Source organism: Heptranchias perlo, chromosome 27 (genome assembly GCF_035084215.1).
Source record: "Heptranchias perlo isolate sHepPer1 chromosome 27, sHepPer1.hap1, whole genome shotgun sequence".
Lineage (NCBI taxonomy): Eukaryota > Metazoa > Chordata > Chondrichthyes > Hexanchiformes > Hexanchidae > Heptranchias > Heptranchias perlo.
Window position 1 is genome coordinate 19,998,689 of NC_090351.1, and position 15,202 is coordinate 20,013,890.

The 15,202-nt window shown below is 40.8% G+C and overlaps 1 protein-coding gene across 5 annotated transcripts in view; it reads right to left on the reverse strand.

Annotated features, from left to right (window-relative positions):
* LOC137344446 (metabotropic glutamate receptor 4-like) overlaps positions 1–15,202 on the reverse strand; it is a 922,939-nt gene that overhangs the window by 847,848 nt on the left and 59,889 nt on the right. For 4 of the 5 annotated variants that reach the window (XM_068007420.1, XM_068007416.1, XM_068007418.1 and 1 more), the window contains exon 2: positions 13,471–14,468. In XM_068007420.1, the coding sequence (XP_067863521.1) occupies positions 13,471–13,995 (525 nt within the window). In that variant the 5' untranslated portion in view covers positions 13,996–14,468. The remainder of the gene's footprint in view (positions 1–13,470; positions 14,469–15,202) is intronic. The other variant, XM_068007417.1, reaches the window with a different exon arrangement.

Below are 15,202 nucleotides of genomic sequence, written 5' to 3' on the forward strand. Positions count from 1 at the left end.
CCCCAATCCCGATGCTGATTGTACCCCCCCTCAATCTCGATGCTGACTGGACCCCCCCCCCCACCAATCCCAATGCTGACTGGACCACCCCCCACCGATCCTGTTGCTGGCTGGATTTCCCCCGATCCTAATGCTGACTGGACTCCCCCCGCCAATCCAGATGCTGATTGTACCCCCCCTCAATCTAGACACTGACTGGACCCCCCCCACCCCAATCCCAATGCTGACTGGACCCCACCCCCACTCCGATCCTGATGTTGGCTGGATCCCAGATGTCATCCGCATCCCACCCTTCTCCACCCACACCCACCCCCACTCTGATTTTTTCCATGGCCCACGATATCTCTCTCCCTCCCGCCTGTCAATCTGGCTGCCTGGTGCGTGGGAAACCCGGAACCACAAATACTTAACTTCAGTTGAGTTGCGATCGTGGATTGTGACACACTCAATCGGCTCCCTGGCTCCCCACGGGAATATTTACGAACACCCAAGGTACCCGGCTCCGAGATAAAATCACGCCCCAAGTATTTTCTTGCTGCACCTTATTTAGCAATACTACCCTCCTTGCATAATAATGTTTGCTATTGTGCAGCACTATTGTTCATTATTTTTCACTCTCAGTAATGGATGAGTGATTTATCATCACTCAGGGCAACTCAGAAGCCAGTATTTTGGCTGCCTGCAGGACTACTTTAGTAAAATTGTGTAAAATCGTGGTACACTGCCAGCAAATCACGTGTTAATGATAGAAATTTGCAGTATATGGAGGGGATTGTCAAAGCATGCAAAATCACCTGCCCTATCATTTATGATGATTTGTCTATTTCAACAGAGTCCATTTCCTTGTAACATGCTGCTTTCCATACAATGCAGTGCCATCAATAAACTTCGACATTATTTTGAATACTTTTGTCAAGGCGGTCAATAGAATAAGAGGGCCCACCTTATTCCTCATGATGACTGATTCCTAATTATGATTATCATTTTACTTTTGTTTACTACATTCCGGTATATATTTCAATCTTCCCCCATTTAAAAAAAAAATGCAGATAATTTTTTGTTTGTTTTCATTTTATACTCCGAGTGTCTATGTGGAATATATTCTATGTTCTTCTCTGTAAATCTATTAGTACATTTTATTTCTCCTCCTCATTGTTCCCTTATTGCTTTAAAACCACCTTTCCTAAAAACTAGGACATCCGTCTTATTTTTTTTATTATTCATTCATGGGATGTGAGCATCGCTGGCAAGGCCAACATTTATTGCCCATCCCTAATTGCTCTTGAGAAGGTGGTGGTGAGCCGCCTTCTTGAACTGCTGCAGTCCGTGTGGTGAACGTTCTCCCACAGTGCTGTTGGGAAGGGAGTTCCAGGATTTTGACCCAGCGAGGGTGATGGAACGGCGATATCTTTCCAAGTTGGGATAGTGTCTGACTTGGAGGGGAACGTGCAGGTGGTGTTGTTCCCATGTGCCACTTCTAAGTGGTAGAGGTCGTGGGTTTGGGAGATGTTGTTGAAGAAGCCTTGGCGAGTTGCTGCAGTGCATCCTGTGGATGGCACACACTGCGGCCACGGTGCGCTGGTGGTGGAGGGAGTGAATGTTTAGGGTGGTGGATGGGGTCTCAATTAAGTGGGCTGCTTTGTCCTGGATGGTGTCAAGCTTCTTGAGTGTTGTTGGAGCTGCACTCATCCAGGCAAGTGAAGTGTATTCCATCACACACCTGACTTGTGCTTTGTAGATGGTGGAAAGGATTTGGGGAGTCAGGAGGTGAGTCACTCGCCGCAGAATACCCAGCCTCTGACCTGCTCTTGTGGCCACAATATTTATGTGGCTGGTCCAGTTAAGCTTCTGGTCAATGGTGACCCCCTGGATGTTGATGGTAGGGAATTTGGCGATGGTAATGCCACTGAATGTCATGTGGAGGTGGTTAGACTCCCTCTTGTTGGAGATGGTCATTGCCTGGCACTAATGTTACTTGCCACTTATTATGCACTCACTTCAGCCTGTGACACAAGGTTGATCCTAATGGTACAACAATCAATCCCTAACTTTCAAGTTTTCTCAGACTAACTGCTGAATATTAAACAAATATATATTACCTCTTCTGCGATACTCTTGAATATTCTGTGTCAAGAACTAATCTTGCAGTCAATCCTTGGATTTATATTTGCAATTTTAAAGATCTCTATCATCAATAACTAGTACCTTCCTTTTCTCCAATGCTCTTACTAACTGAATAATTCCCATTGGCGTTTTATAATGATTCGCAATTGAATTATTTCCCTTGATGTCATAGGTTTCCAGCCACATTGATTCCTTCTATCTGAGGTTAATTTGATGCTTTTGATTTCTATCAGATCTAAATATTTGAAACCCTGTCATGTGAAATATATGTGTAAGAGAAGCATTATACAAGCTTTCTATATAATATTGCTAACCTTGTTAGGAAAAACATTATATAGGCTTTTTTCTGTGAACAAGGCTTTCTGTTCTCTGTATATCAGCATATTTTGGTCACCTTTGAGGCATCCTTGAGTAGTGCATATCCCATTCTTATCTTGTGCATAAGATGGGTAAATGGAGTTGGCCATTGTTTAGTAAGAATAAAGGATGCTTTGGGCAAACAGAAGTGTCCTTGATAAGTCAGAGACAATTAATCATAAGGGAGGCAGTGATGTCAGATGTAGTGTGTCATCTGGAATATAAATGGAGTAAAATGGATGGCAGCTCCATGAGACAGAGAGGATGATTGATGGAAGGCCCCATGTTTGCACACGGCCATGTAGAACTGTTTGTGTTAATAAATGTAAAGTGTTTTTATTTTTATAGTTTATTTTTATAATAGAGGACTATTATTACTATATTAAAGCTACTCCTGACATGTGAATAGCATTATTCCAGTAATTCTGGTTTTTGTCTCAGTATTGCAGTGCATGAACTGAAAATTTAGAGCAGATGCCTGGCCCATGGAGAGTGGAATTTTGTTGGACCTGCCAGGATGCTAAAGGTTATTTGAAGTGCAGTAAACCATCTCTGTGAGGCTGTATTTGTGCATTATTGTGAGATCTATACCATAAAAAATGCATTCTATATAGTTTCTTTGTGGAAATCAAAATCAAGATGGTGGCTGCAATTATTTTTGCTGCCTAAGTTTCCATGCAACCAGAAATGGCAGAAATTAAAGAAAACCCATCACAATACACCTGTAATAATGTTCCAATCACACTTCCCCAGCATGAACTCTGATTTTGTTGATCCAGCTGTAGGATCATTTCATGACTGGGACGATAATGCTCTGGAAATTCCTTTTAAACTTTTGGGACTCTGGAGGTCCACTAACTTACATTAAGTTACACTAAGTTCCACGGCTTAAAAAAAGAGCATTAAGGTAAGTCAAGAGTACCACCATACGACTTAAACAAGACATCTACATTTATGTAAGGAACACAAGAGCTTCTGCAACTGCACTTCAGTATTCTGTAGCAATGTTGAAAACACTTTCCAAAAATGCCAGTAGAAGTCTCTTAGTGTCATAGCTGAGAACGTTGATCTTCTGTGCTGAAGCTCAAATGCCGAGTTACCTTTCATTTGCTGAATCCAGGGTTAGTGGAGGATGAGAACACTTCAACTTGTCTGTTGCATTTCAGCACAAATTACCCAAGTTTCTCTATTCTCTCAACAGTCACCTGGATAATTTCATGAGACATCTTATGTTATCACAGTTGCTTTTAGTTCCACTATGTTCTTACGCCATTTACTATGCAAAAACTGAGCAAATGTACCTGACTAACTATGGGGAACTAGCCTAAGGAATTGCTGGTCTGGCAGTGTGACAGTGCTGAATTAATGTACATAGCTAAAATGCCACATTTGCTGAAGCATGCTGGTTACAGTACCCATGTTAATTCAACTTAATCATACTGTCAAGATGAAGAATTATTCCCCGGTAATACCATCAGCTGTCATTGTTTAAACAAAAACACAAAAACAAACAGAAAACAAAAAAAGTTGCTCATAGTTCTTTGTAAAAATTATTCTGATGGTCAGACTCTCTTAAATTTGCATTTAAAACAAGCAGATCTCTTGTCATATTTCTCATGGGTGGTCTGGGGATTTGTGTGCATTTTCTGATGTTTATCATGATGGATGGCAATCCATATAATAATTGTTTTTTTTTCAATATAATTAAGCATCTGTAGACAGAGAAACAGACTTAACGTTTCAGGTCGATGACCTTCCAATGGAATACTATGTTATAATAGAAAGAGGTACAGAATATAAAAATCGAGATGCAATGGTGAATCCATATAAAACCTTTCTAAGAGCAGAGTTGGAATATCATAGGCAGTATTGGGCAACAGATAGGGTACAGCACAAATTTACTAGGATGTTGCCTGGTATGAGGAAAAACATATACAAAGAAAGACTTGAAAAATTGCAGCTGTTTTTACTAGAAGAGAGGAGTTTACAGGATGATTTAATAGTGGTGTTTAAAATTATGAAGGTAACAAAGATAAGACAAAGTAGATTGAAACAGATTGTTTCCACTGGTTGACAGGTCTAGAATGAAATGACAAAGAGAGTGGTGAGGCTGGGAATGCACTAGTTAAGTGCCTGAAGCAAAAACCATGTAAACATTTAAGGTGGTTGAAGAAAAGGGGAATAAAGGGATATGGGAATAGAATAGGTACATGGGATTAGAAGTACTGCTTGTGTGGAAGATAAGCACCAAAACAGACTGGTTGGGCTAAACGGCCTGTTTCCTTGTTGTAACTTCAAAGTTATTTTATAACAACAACCACAACTTGCATTTATATAGCGCCTTTAACGTAGCAAAACGTCCCAAGGCATTTCACAGGAGCGATTTTCAAACAAAATTTGACGCTGAACCACCTAAGAAGATATTAAGACAGGTGACCAAAGCTTGGTCAAAGAGGTAGGTTTTAAGGAGCATCTTAAAGAAGGTAGAGGTAGAGAGGCAGAGAGGTTTAGGGAGGGGATTCCAGAGCTTAGGGCCTAGGCAGCTGAAGGCACGGCCACCAATGATGGAGCAATTAAAATCGGGGATGCGCAAGAGGCAAGAATTATAGGAGCGCAGGGATCTCAGAGGGTTGTAGGGCTGGAGGAGCTTACAGAGATAGAGAGGGGCAAGGCTGTGGAAGGATTTGAAAACAATTATGAGAATTTTAAAATCGAGGCATTGCCAGACCGTGAGCCAATGTCGGTCAGCGGGCACAGGGGTGATGGGTGAACAAGACTTGGTGCGAGTCTGCAGAGTTTTGGATGAGCTCAAGCTTATGGAAGGTGGAAGATGGGAGGCCAGGAGAGCTTTGGAATAGTCAAGTCTAGAGGTAACAAAGGCATGGATGAGGGTTTCAGCAGATGAGCTGAGGCAGGGGTGGAGATGGGTGATGTTACGGAAGAGGAAGTAGGCGGATATATAGTCGGAAGCTCATCTCGGGGTCAAATAGGACACCAAGGTTGCGAACAGTCTGATTCAGCCTCAGACAGTGGCCAAGGAGAAGGATGGAGTCAGTGGTTAGGGAATGGAGTTTGTGGTGGGGACTGAAGACAATGGCTTCGATCTTCCCAATATTTAGTTGGAGGAAATTTTTGCTCATTCAGTACTGGATGACGGACAAGCAGTGTGACAAATGAAAGACAGTGGAGGGGTCAAGGGAGGTGGTGGTAAGGTAGACCTGGGTGTCGTCAGGGTACATTTGAAACCTGACGTCATGTTTTCGGATGATGGCACTGAGGGGCAGCATATAGATGAGAAATAGGAGGGGCCCAAGGATATATCATTGGGGGACTCAAGAGGTTACGCTGCAGGAGCGGGATGAGAAGCCATTGCAGGTGATTCTCTGGCTATGACTGGATAGATAAGAATAGAACTAGGCGAGCGCAGACCTAGTGCCTTAATTAATGACAATTAGCCAGTAATTTAATTATGAGGAAAATCGCATTAATCTGACTTTGCTGAAGATTTTTTTTTAAAATGAGGATATTTTTAAATTGTTCTGTAGCCATCCTTGGTTTCACACACAAAATGATACTGTGTTTAATCCATTTTAAACAAATTTTATCACATTTAGAGCAACTAGAATTTTTTTTAAAACATCAAATTATTGTCCTGAATTATTCCAGAACTGGGTCCTTTATTCCAGTAGCACAATCAATTTATCATCATTTGATTCAGGTTAGAACTGACAACAGCCTGTGGCCTGCTCTGCAGTAACGGGATCCCATAAAATACTATGGGGGTTACATTGGATAACACCCCTGAAACCAGGCACACTAGTCGCGTTGCGCGATTAATCCGTGCCCGGTCGTTGAGATGCAGGCAGCACGTAACATTCGTGCTGCCTGGCGATTTACCTGATTGCTGCGTCCAGCTAATGCTACCTGCGCTGTTGAGTGGCTGCTCAACAGCAGGGGGCCCACATATCGCAAGTGGCTAGCACCATTTAAAGGCAGCCTGCAGTGTGGGGGCGGGAAGTGGTGGAAGTCAATGGTGAAGTGAATCTGTGCTGCAAATATAGTGATGCTGGGACCTCTGGAATTTTTAATGAGCAACAACTGGGCTGCTCAACATTTGCGGGACTCTGATATTTGGAAAATATACGATACAGGACCGCACGGATTCTGAACGAAGATCAGACATTGCACACGTGAAACACAGATGCAGGTCCCGTCCCTATGTTTACAAACTGTTGAGTTATTTTAAAACAATGAATAAAGGTTGTGCACTACTAAATCCCACATCTTCCAATGCCAGACCCCACCAATCCGCCGATCTGAGTTTGTACCGGACCAGCGAGAGAGTGTGCACCAAGGTTCTTTGTTGATGCACTCGAGCCATGGTGCAAGAGGTGGACAGAAGGAGGGACATCCTATATCTGCAGTGGGGCAAGAGGCCCTCCAGACATATGTTCCCGAGGCATTAGGGGACAAAGTCAATGCCAGGCGCGTAGCACCACGAACATGGATGTAGTGCAGGAAGAAGTTCATTGCTTTGACATGAGCAGTCAAGGTGAGTGAGGTCAACTGTCAAGTGGCATCTCCTACCAACTGCACCACTAGCCGCATCCACTGCTCCACACACTACACCCTCCATCACCCACCTACCAACAAGCTCTTTCCATCAGTACTCAACTCTTCCAATCAGATGCTTCCTCTCATCCTCACACATTACCACTGTTACAAGCCGCACACCCACAAGTCACAGTTCAAACACACTGGCAGCTATTCAACCATGACAGCCACACCACCCAAACATTTTGCAGGGCACTCACCGACACACGTCCTGCTTTCTTGCAGGAGAAGGTGGCGTATAACAGGAGGCAACAAGTGGCAGTGGCTCCATGGAAATGAACCTGCTGTCCTCTCTCAGGATGACAGCATTCCTGTCCCACCCCTGCCACTCCACCAGTGCCCTTGCTGTTGCCTGTCAGCTAGCCAGCCCACTCCCTGTAGAGTATTTAAACTTTATTATAGGAACATAGGAAGATAGGAACAGGCATAGGTCATTTAGCCCCTTGAGCATGTTCTGCCATTTAATGAGATCATGGTTGATCTGTGGCCTAACTCCATATACTCGCCTTAGCCCTCCATCCCTTAATATCTTTGGGTAACAAAAATCTATTGATCTCAGATTTAAAATTAACAATTAAGCTAGCATTGACTGCTGTTTGCTGAACAGCGTTGCAAACTTCTACCACCCTTTGTATGTGGAAGTGTTTCCTAACTTCAGACCTGCAAGTCCTGGCTTTAATTTTTAGGCTATGTCCCCTAGTCCTAGTATTCAAGTATAGGAGACATCCAAAAACAGGTACACATGCATCAGCAGTCAGAAGCAATAATACAGCAACTAATCTGTAACTCCTGCATGATCCCTTTAAATAGCGCCGCTGGGTGGGTGGGGGGGGGGTCCTCCATATTGTTTACAGCCTGTTCAGTTGTGTGAGGTTAAGACAGTGCATTGGCTGGAGCATTGAGTTCCAAAATCGCATCTGTCCCTTTAAATCAACGTTGCATGCTGATCTACCGCATATTCTCCCTACTTTACACGCTGCCGGCATTTGTCATCTGCACATGCGCGAATGGCATCCGGCGCAAGTCACGCTTGAAGTGTGCGTGCACATTCTGGACGCCATTTTGGGTCCTTAGTAATCCGTGTAGCGCCTACACAACGGGTACTTCGCAGCCCAATTTAGAGCCCTATATTAGATGTTTGCTCAGACAATTATATGCACTCCACACTGAACAGTGATACAGGAAGATTTCTTGTTGACTTCAGGGCAATCCTGAAGCACTGAACCATGAAAACTTGACTCACTGGTAAAATTTGAGTGATATTATAGAAAAAAATAAGAAAGAAGATTGATTTGATACTGACTCTATCAAAGCTTGCACTTGACTAAGTTCTTGGCACTGCCAAAAATTTGGATTAACTTGGATCTTAAATCAGGATTTGCATTCATTTATATTCAATTATGACACCCACCCCACAGTACACTTAATCGGGATAGTTTTAACTTTTGGCAATAGTGTAAAATGGACAATAGCTGATCAGCCACCCATTTTATACTGTCACCAAAAGTTTAAATTTGCCCCAATGACTCGTAGCCCTGGAAGAGCTATGGTCACACTGGAACAGAAATGAATATTTGTTCAACCTGGATTCAAACAGTTCAGCTTAATTCCAGTCCAATTGAGTCTGAATGCAACAGTCATTTCTAATTTAGCTCTGTAAAATTTCACTCGGAAACAACACACTTTGCTACTATAGTGTAAACTCAACTCTGGCAAAATCAAAAGCATAAGTCCTTCGACATGGCCTGGATCTAAAGTGTTTTATTATTCAATCCCTTGCCTTTGCATATTTCAGGATGAAAATTCTTTCCCATCAAATAGTCAACGAAAATTTTAATAAGAATTATTATGCAAAGATTATATGCAGACCTTCTAAAGTTTATCCCTTTTTTTGGTGTTTATATGCCACCCACCAGTCATTCTGCTTTGTATAGCCAAGCCTGGTCACATTTCTCAAGATATTAAATCATTTTAATCTAATAAAATGTCACCGGTAACACAGAAATCCACTTCATTGTTTATTTACATGCCTGTAAAATAATGCAGCATTCAAAATGAATTATGTCAACTCAAAAGCTGTTGTAAAATACACATAAGAAATTTGATTTGACAGTTACAGTCTGAAGTGAGCCAAGAACAATGTGCCTTCTTAAATGCTGCATCGCTAGACGGTCACTGAATCACATCATGTGTAAAATTTTAAGCATATTGACATGGGTGCATATTGTCTACACCATTGTTCATATAGGCAGAATGTGGAATTATCACCTGTTGATCTTTTTGAATAATATTTTTATTGCTTTGTCACCCTGAAGGTCCCTTGCTTCCATTCCACTTCCACCCTGACCACTTTCAGACATGGGCTTCTCCGCAGACACTTTTCTGTGATTTAAGAGATGTACTTCTAGGGTCTTTGATAATGAAATGCAGCAGTGCTCTATTTTGCAACTCCGTTGATCATTTGACCAAGAAATGCAGGCAACTTCCAATGCCGTACACCGTCATAGTCCTTCATTCTTCTCAGTTCTGTGGTTCAATCTCTAAATTGTGACCTCCCCCATGCCCTTTATGGCAACAATAAAAAGCTTGTTTAATTCAATTCTTCATGTCCCACGCAAGTCCAATAACAGCTCCCACCTCTGATGGTTCTAATCTTTGTTCTTCTTCACCTACTGATAGTCTTAGTCTTGCTATTTCCTCTGATTCCCATCAACTACTCTTAACTCCCGACAAAGCCCAAGTCCATTAAAAACAATGAATAATTCTTCAATTTCTGGGCAGCCTATTCTAGCTTTACTCTTGCACACCTTGACAGAACACAAGGAAAAGCTGGTTACCTGACAGATGAGAGGCAGATCACCTCCAGTCTGAAAAGTGATCCTCCTCACACCTCCAGTCTGAAAAGTGATCCTCCTCACACCTCCAGTCTGAAAAGTGATCCTCCTCACACCTCCAGTCTGAAAGGTGATCCTCCTCTCACCTCCAGTCTGAAAAGTGATCCTCCTCACACCTCCAGTCTGAAAAGTGATCGTCCTCACACCTCCAGTCTGAAAGGTGATCCTCCTCTCACCTCCAGTCTGAAAGGTGATCCTCCTCTCACCTCCAGTCTGAAAAGTGATCCTCCTCTCACCTCCAGTCTGAAAGGTGATCCTCCTCTCACCTCCAGTCTGAAAAGTGATCCTCCTCACACCTCCAGTCTGAAAAGTGATCCTCCTCTCACCTCCAGTCTGAAAAGTGATCCTCCTCTCACCTCCAGTCTGAAAAGTGATCCTCCTCACACCTCCAGTCTGAAAAGTGATCCTCCTCACACCTCCAGTCTGAAAAGTGATCCTTTCTCATCACCAGTCTGAAAGGTTGGAGTTTAAAGGGGAGAGGAAGATCACCTTTCTCTCTTTCTCCATTGCAACTTTTCTTTCAGTTGTCTATTTTATCAATATCATTGTTGTTACGGTTGTTTCAATCTTCCCTCCCTTGTTCATCCCAACCTACCATGTATCATCAATGTATTGAAATCAAGACTTATCTCTTTTTGAAATTGATTCTTTCCCAGGACCTCAAAACAGTGGAATTCCTTACCTCTGTTCTTCACCCTTGCCTCCGCGCTATTCAGGCTTTTAAAACCCAAGTCTATAATCATCAAGCTGTGACTTGTTCACTTGTCTTAACTTCTTTCCCATTCTTTCCAACATTAGTGATGTTGTGCACTCTCGGCCTTACCCCTTCACATTAGTTTCTCAGTATATAAAGAAACGGTTACAAGGCCAACACTCTACTAGTAGAGTTACCAAGTTACTACAAATACTGATGGCTCAAAGTTCCTCTCACAAGACCCACTATTTACACTGTTGCAAATTCTGTTCTGCTGAGGCAGTAATTGGAATGGAATGGTGGAGGAATGGAGGTCGTGGCAGCACTTACAACATTCAAATTTTAATTGACCTTCTACGACCAGCAAAGCTTGGAAGAAAGTGTGGCCGTGGGGATTTGGGATAGAACGGGCTTTGTGACTCACACCTAATCAGTTAGCTTCCTTGATATTTTGTTGTTACTCTTCAGGCCGGGCTACCACTGTCAGACTGAATCACCAGCACAGCTTGTGTATGTTGTAGTTATTATTATTGACTAGGAATTCCTTCCTGTGTTACATCCCACGAGAAAAATCACAGTGACTTTGTCAATGGGATAAATGTAACACATGGAGGAATTTCTAGCCAAATTTGTGAATTTCCATTGCAAAATGTAATAGAAAACCCCATATTAAAATCATTCTTTTTAAAATTAAGTAATTCAAATTAACTAGCCACTTACCCAACATGATATCCCATGTTCATTATGGCCACAAAATGATACATTTATATTGAATTAATGTCAGAATTAATACCTGATCTGCACCCATCATGAAAATAGCATTTTAGTTCTGAGACCACAACATAACTAGCTTTTAGCCTATTTGTGCTGCATCAAGAAAGATAAAAACGGCATTGAATCACAGGGATTGGGTGTGCTGGATTGAATGAAAATGCAGACATAAAATGAATTGGCTAAGAGACTACGTTTGGTCTGATTCATCAGAAACTACTCTGCTTGTGCCAGTTTGATCTGTGACGCACGTCCAGAATCATCCCTATCTTTCTGTATCTCATTTGGTGGTGCTACGTGGTCTTTTTCACATCATGCATCATGGAAGTGAGATACATAACTGGAATAAAAAGATCATGTTCACTACTGTGATGAACTGTGCACCTTATCATGAAATGTTAAGATATGGTTTGCACTCATCATTCCTCGCAAGACATGACTGGAGCATCAGAAGATACACCAGTTTGCCTTATGTGTAACTATAGACAGTAATCAAATTTTGCCCTTCTTTTTTAGCAGTAGTATTGCTATAATTGACGTTATCATGAGCAGTTTATGAGGTTAAACTATGGAAATCTATTTTTTAAACTCACCTTTGTTAAAATAATTGAATAAAAAATGGGCTTGTCATGCTGGCCACCTTGGAACTGAATTGTCATTAACAGCTGCAGCTCCATGTTTCTACTCTTTTTTTTTAATATGACCCCTTTTATCACATTGTACAGAGATATATGCAACAAGCTCTCTGCCACATCTGTCTCTGTATCTAATCCTGGATTAGGCAACAAGCTGATGGGACCACACATCCCTTCTTCCTTTCTGACAAAGGCCTGAGTCGATCAATTAATTGTCCCTATGGAACACATCTTCTGGCTTTCTTTCCTTTATATAATTCAATGCTTCAAGTTTGACATACTTTAATGTTTTGTCCACAGGAATCTAGGTTATATTGCACTAAAAGGCACAGGCATTTTATTTATAACATTGAAGTGCAGATATATTCTATTAGTGTTATCATTACCAAACTAACATTAATAAACATCAGATGGAGAGTTACAAAGTATTATTTCATAGTATATTTAAAAGATAAATCCAACTTTCAACATTTTGGGATAAAATTGGCTCCTTCACAATGGTACACAATATAAAACAGTACAGTACACACTCCAATATGTGAAACAGTCGGCTCTTCCCACCAGTCTGCCACCTTCTAATATAGTCCATCAGAGAGAAGACATAGGAGTATTGATGTCAAATCAATGATCTCTCACTAGTCTCTTAAAACTAGTTGCAGTAGTTTTACAGACATCTATCAAAATGGCAGAAATATCGTGCAATGTCAGCCTGTTTCCATTTGATTTGGTTAAATCTCAAATAAACTCCATTTGTGACAGATTCTTGTTGGTACCACTTTTGATCATTACACAGTCAATGTTTTTGACTTGGTAACTGATGGTTGGCAGTGATTTTGTTGGCAGAGCAAATCTTCACATGAGTTCATTATAACTTAAAGCCTCAGTGCAATGACTTGACCAATGAATCAGCCACACATATCCTTTAATTACTGAGATCTAATAATATAAAACTTGCACACAAGTTAATCTATAGAGTGGTCAGTCAACCAAGTAGGGGTGACTAAGACCATACTGTCTGGTCTGGCTTCAGCTTGTTCATCTAGTTCCACCCTCATTTGACAGCTCCAATTATAAATAAATAAACACAGCAAAATTTTAATTCCTGTAGCTCAAAGGTATTGGAAACTAGTTATTTATAAAGGTATGAATATTTTTGGAAATTCCTCATACTAAAATTGTGCAATATTGTATCATTCATACAAGTGAATTACAATTGCAATAAACAGAATCTTGTTTTATACAAAAAATCCTGACAATTTAATATCAAATTACCATTTTTTCTGAGAAATCTAAAGTGGATCCTTCACTTGCAAAAAGAGAAACAATATCTCAGACTTAAAACAATCCAATTTATGTTATTACTTCAATATGCAAGGCTTACCTTAAAGAGACGTAATATGTTGGCAACCATTATGGATACAGAACTTGCTGAAGCACCTATAACTGCTACCACTCGTTCTGGCTTGGTAATGATTGGTGGTCCTCCACTCATGCACTTCACATCAGTGCTGTCTTTCTCAATCAAAGCTTGCACAAATGTCAACGATTGCTCCAAGGCGTGGGTGTCCCTGGAACAGGTGTCCAGGATCCGAGCTCCTAATGTGATATTGGGAAGAAGTTCTTGATCGTTGTTGATCCTATCTAAGGCAAATAGCATTGCTTCCAGCCTGTGTATTCCTTTTTCTTTTTTCAGTTCTCCGCAGTTAGCACCAGACCCGCCCCGAGCATGCACAGGAAAAAGTCCACCCAGGGCAATGTCCCCATCAATTCTTATGGAATTCACATGGGGACGTGATGATGCTCTAGGTTTTCCAATAACTGGATCAAGCCAGTGAAAGCTAGACAGAAATAAAAGTAAAGACAAACGTTCAGACCAAAAATAGAGGTTTCTTTTATACGCCCCCATTTCCTACTGAATAATTATTTCTGACATAATACTGCCAGAAAAATATTGTCTTCAAGTTGCTGTGTTGTAGGGTGGTGGCTATGCAATTATCTGGAATCCTCTTAGAAAGCACAAAACAAAAGACAGAAATCTCCCATCAAGCATATCAAAGAACATCTGTGCAGTTGAAATGTGTTTACTTATTTCTTGCTGCATATTTTATAAAGCTGTACGCATTGCTGAGGTTTGTGGTTTTCTTTTTGCGAATATTTAACTTATCAAATGCTTTCGCAGAGTTTATTGTAGTTTCTTGTGTTTCTGTTTTGCATCAGTTGGTAGAAATTCTCCTGAGATACAAGGACTGGTTATGCGTGTCCTGAACGAAGTTTATTAGCCCTTACGTTGCCACTGAAATATATCCAAAAGAGTCAGAAATAGGAGGTGCTGCCATCAATGATCAGATTTGAAGATTAACATGTTGCACAGTATTCCTGCTAAAGAAAGAGAGAGAAAATTAAAGTCAAACATTTTAGGAAGTGTTATGTCAACAATGCAGACATTGTTTGCAATAATTATATGAAATTGTGAGCTTACTTTGTGGTACTCATTATATAGTTCCCAGTATAATCTTTTACCTCAATTACATTATATATCATTTTATCAAAATGTGCCATTTTGGAGACTATGTCAACCACTTGACTGTCATAGGTATAAAAAAAAGGAAAGGGAAGGATCTGCATTTATTTAGTGTCTTCCACAACCTTAGAACGTCCCAAAGCGCTTATAGACAATTAAATACTTTTGATATGAAGTCATTCGTATGACACTAGTGAATTTACTTTTTAACTTCTTTACTGCATGAGAGTGACTCACATGCTTTAAATATGTGCTATCAGACAGAATAATATGCTGTAAAAGTTCAAAACAGTGTGAAACTCCACTGTTAATATTTTTACATTCCCATTATATTACAGGGCTAGAAATATAAAACAATTCCGTGACAAATTATTGAAATGTATTCGCCCCTTATTTTTAAATACGATCCAAGTTTGAGGAATTTTAAGATGGGGAATAATTCAAGATGAGGGCTATCCGACTATATGGCAGCTTCATATAAAGTAATGGGGAGTATTATAGCATTCCTCATTCTCATGGTAACCATCACTGAAATTATATGGAAAAACAATATTTATCTTAAAATTATTTCTGTATCCTGTACCTATGGCAG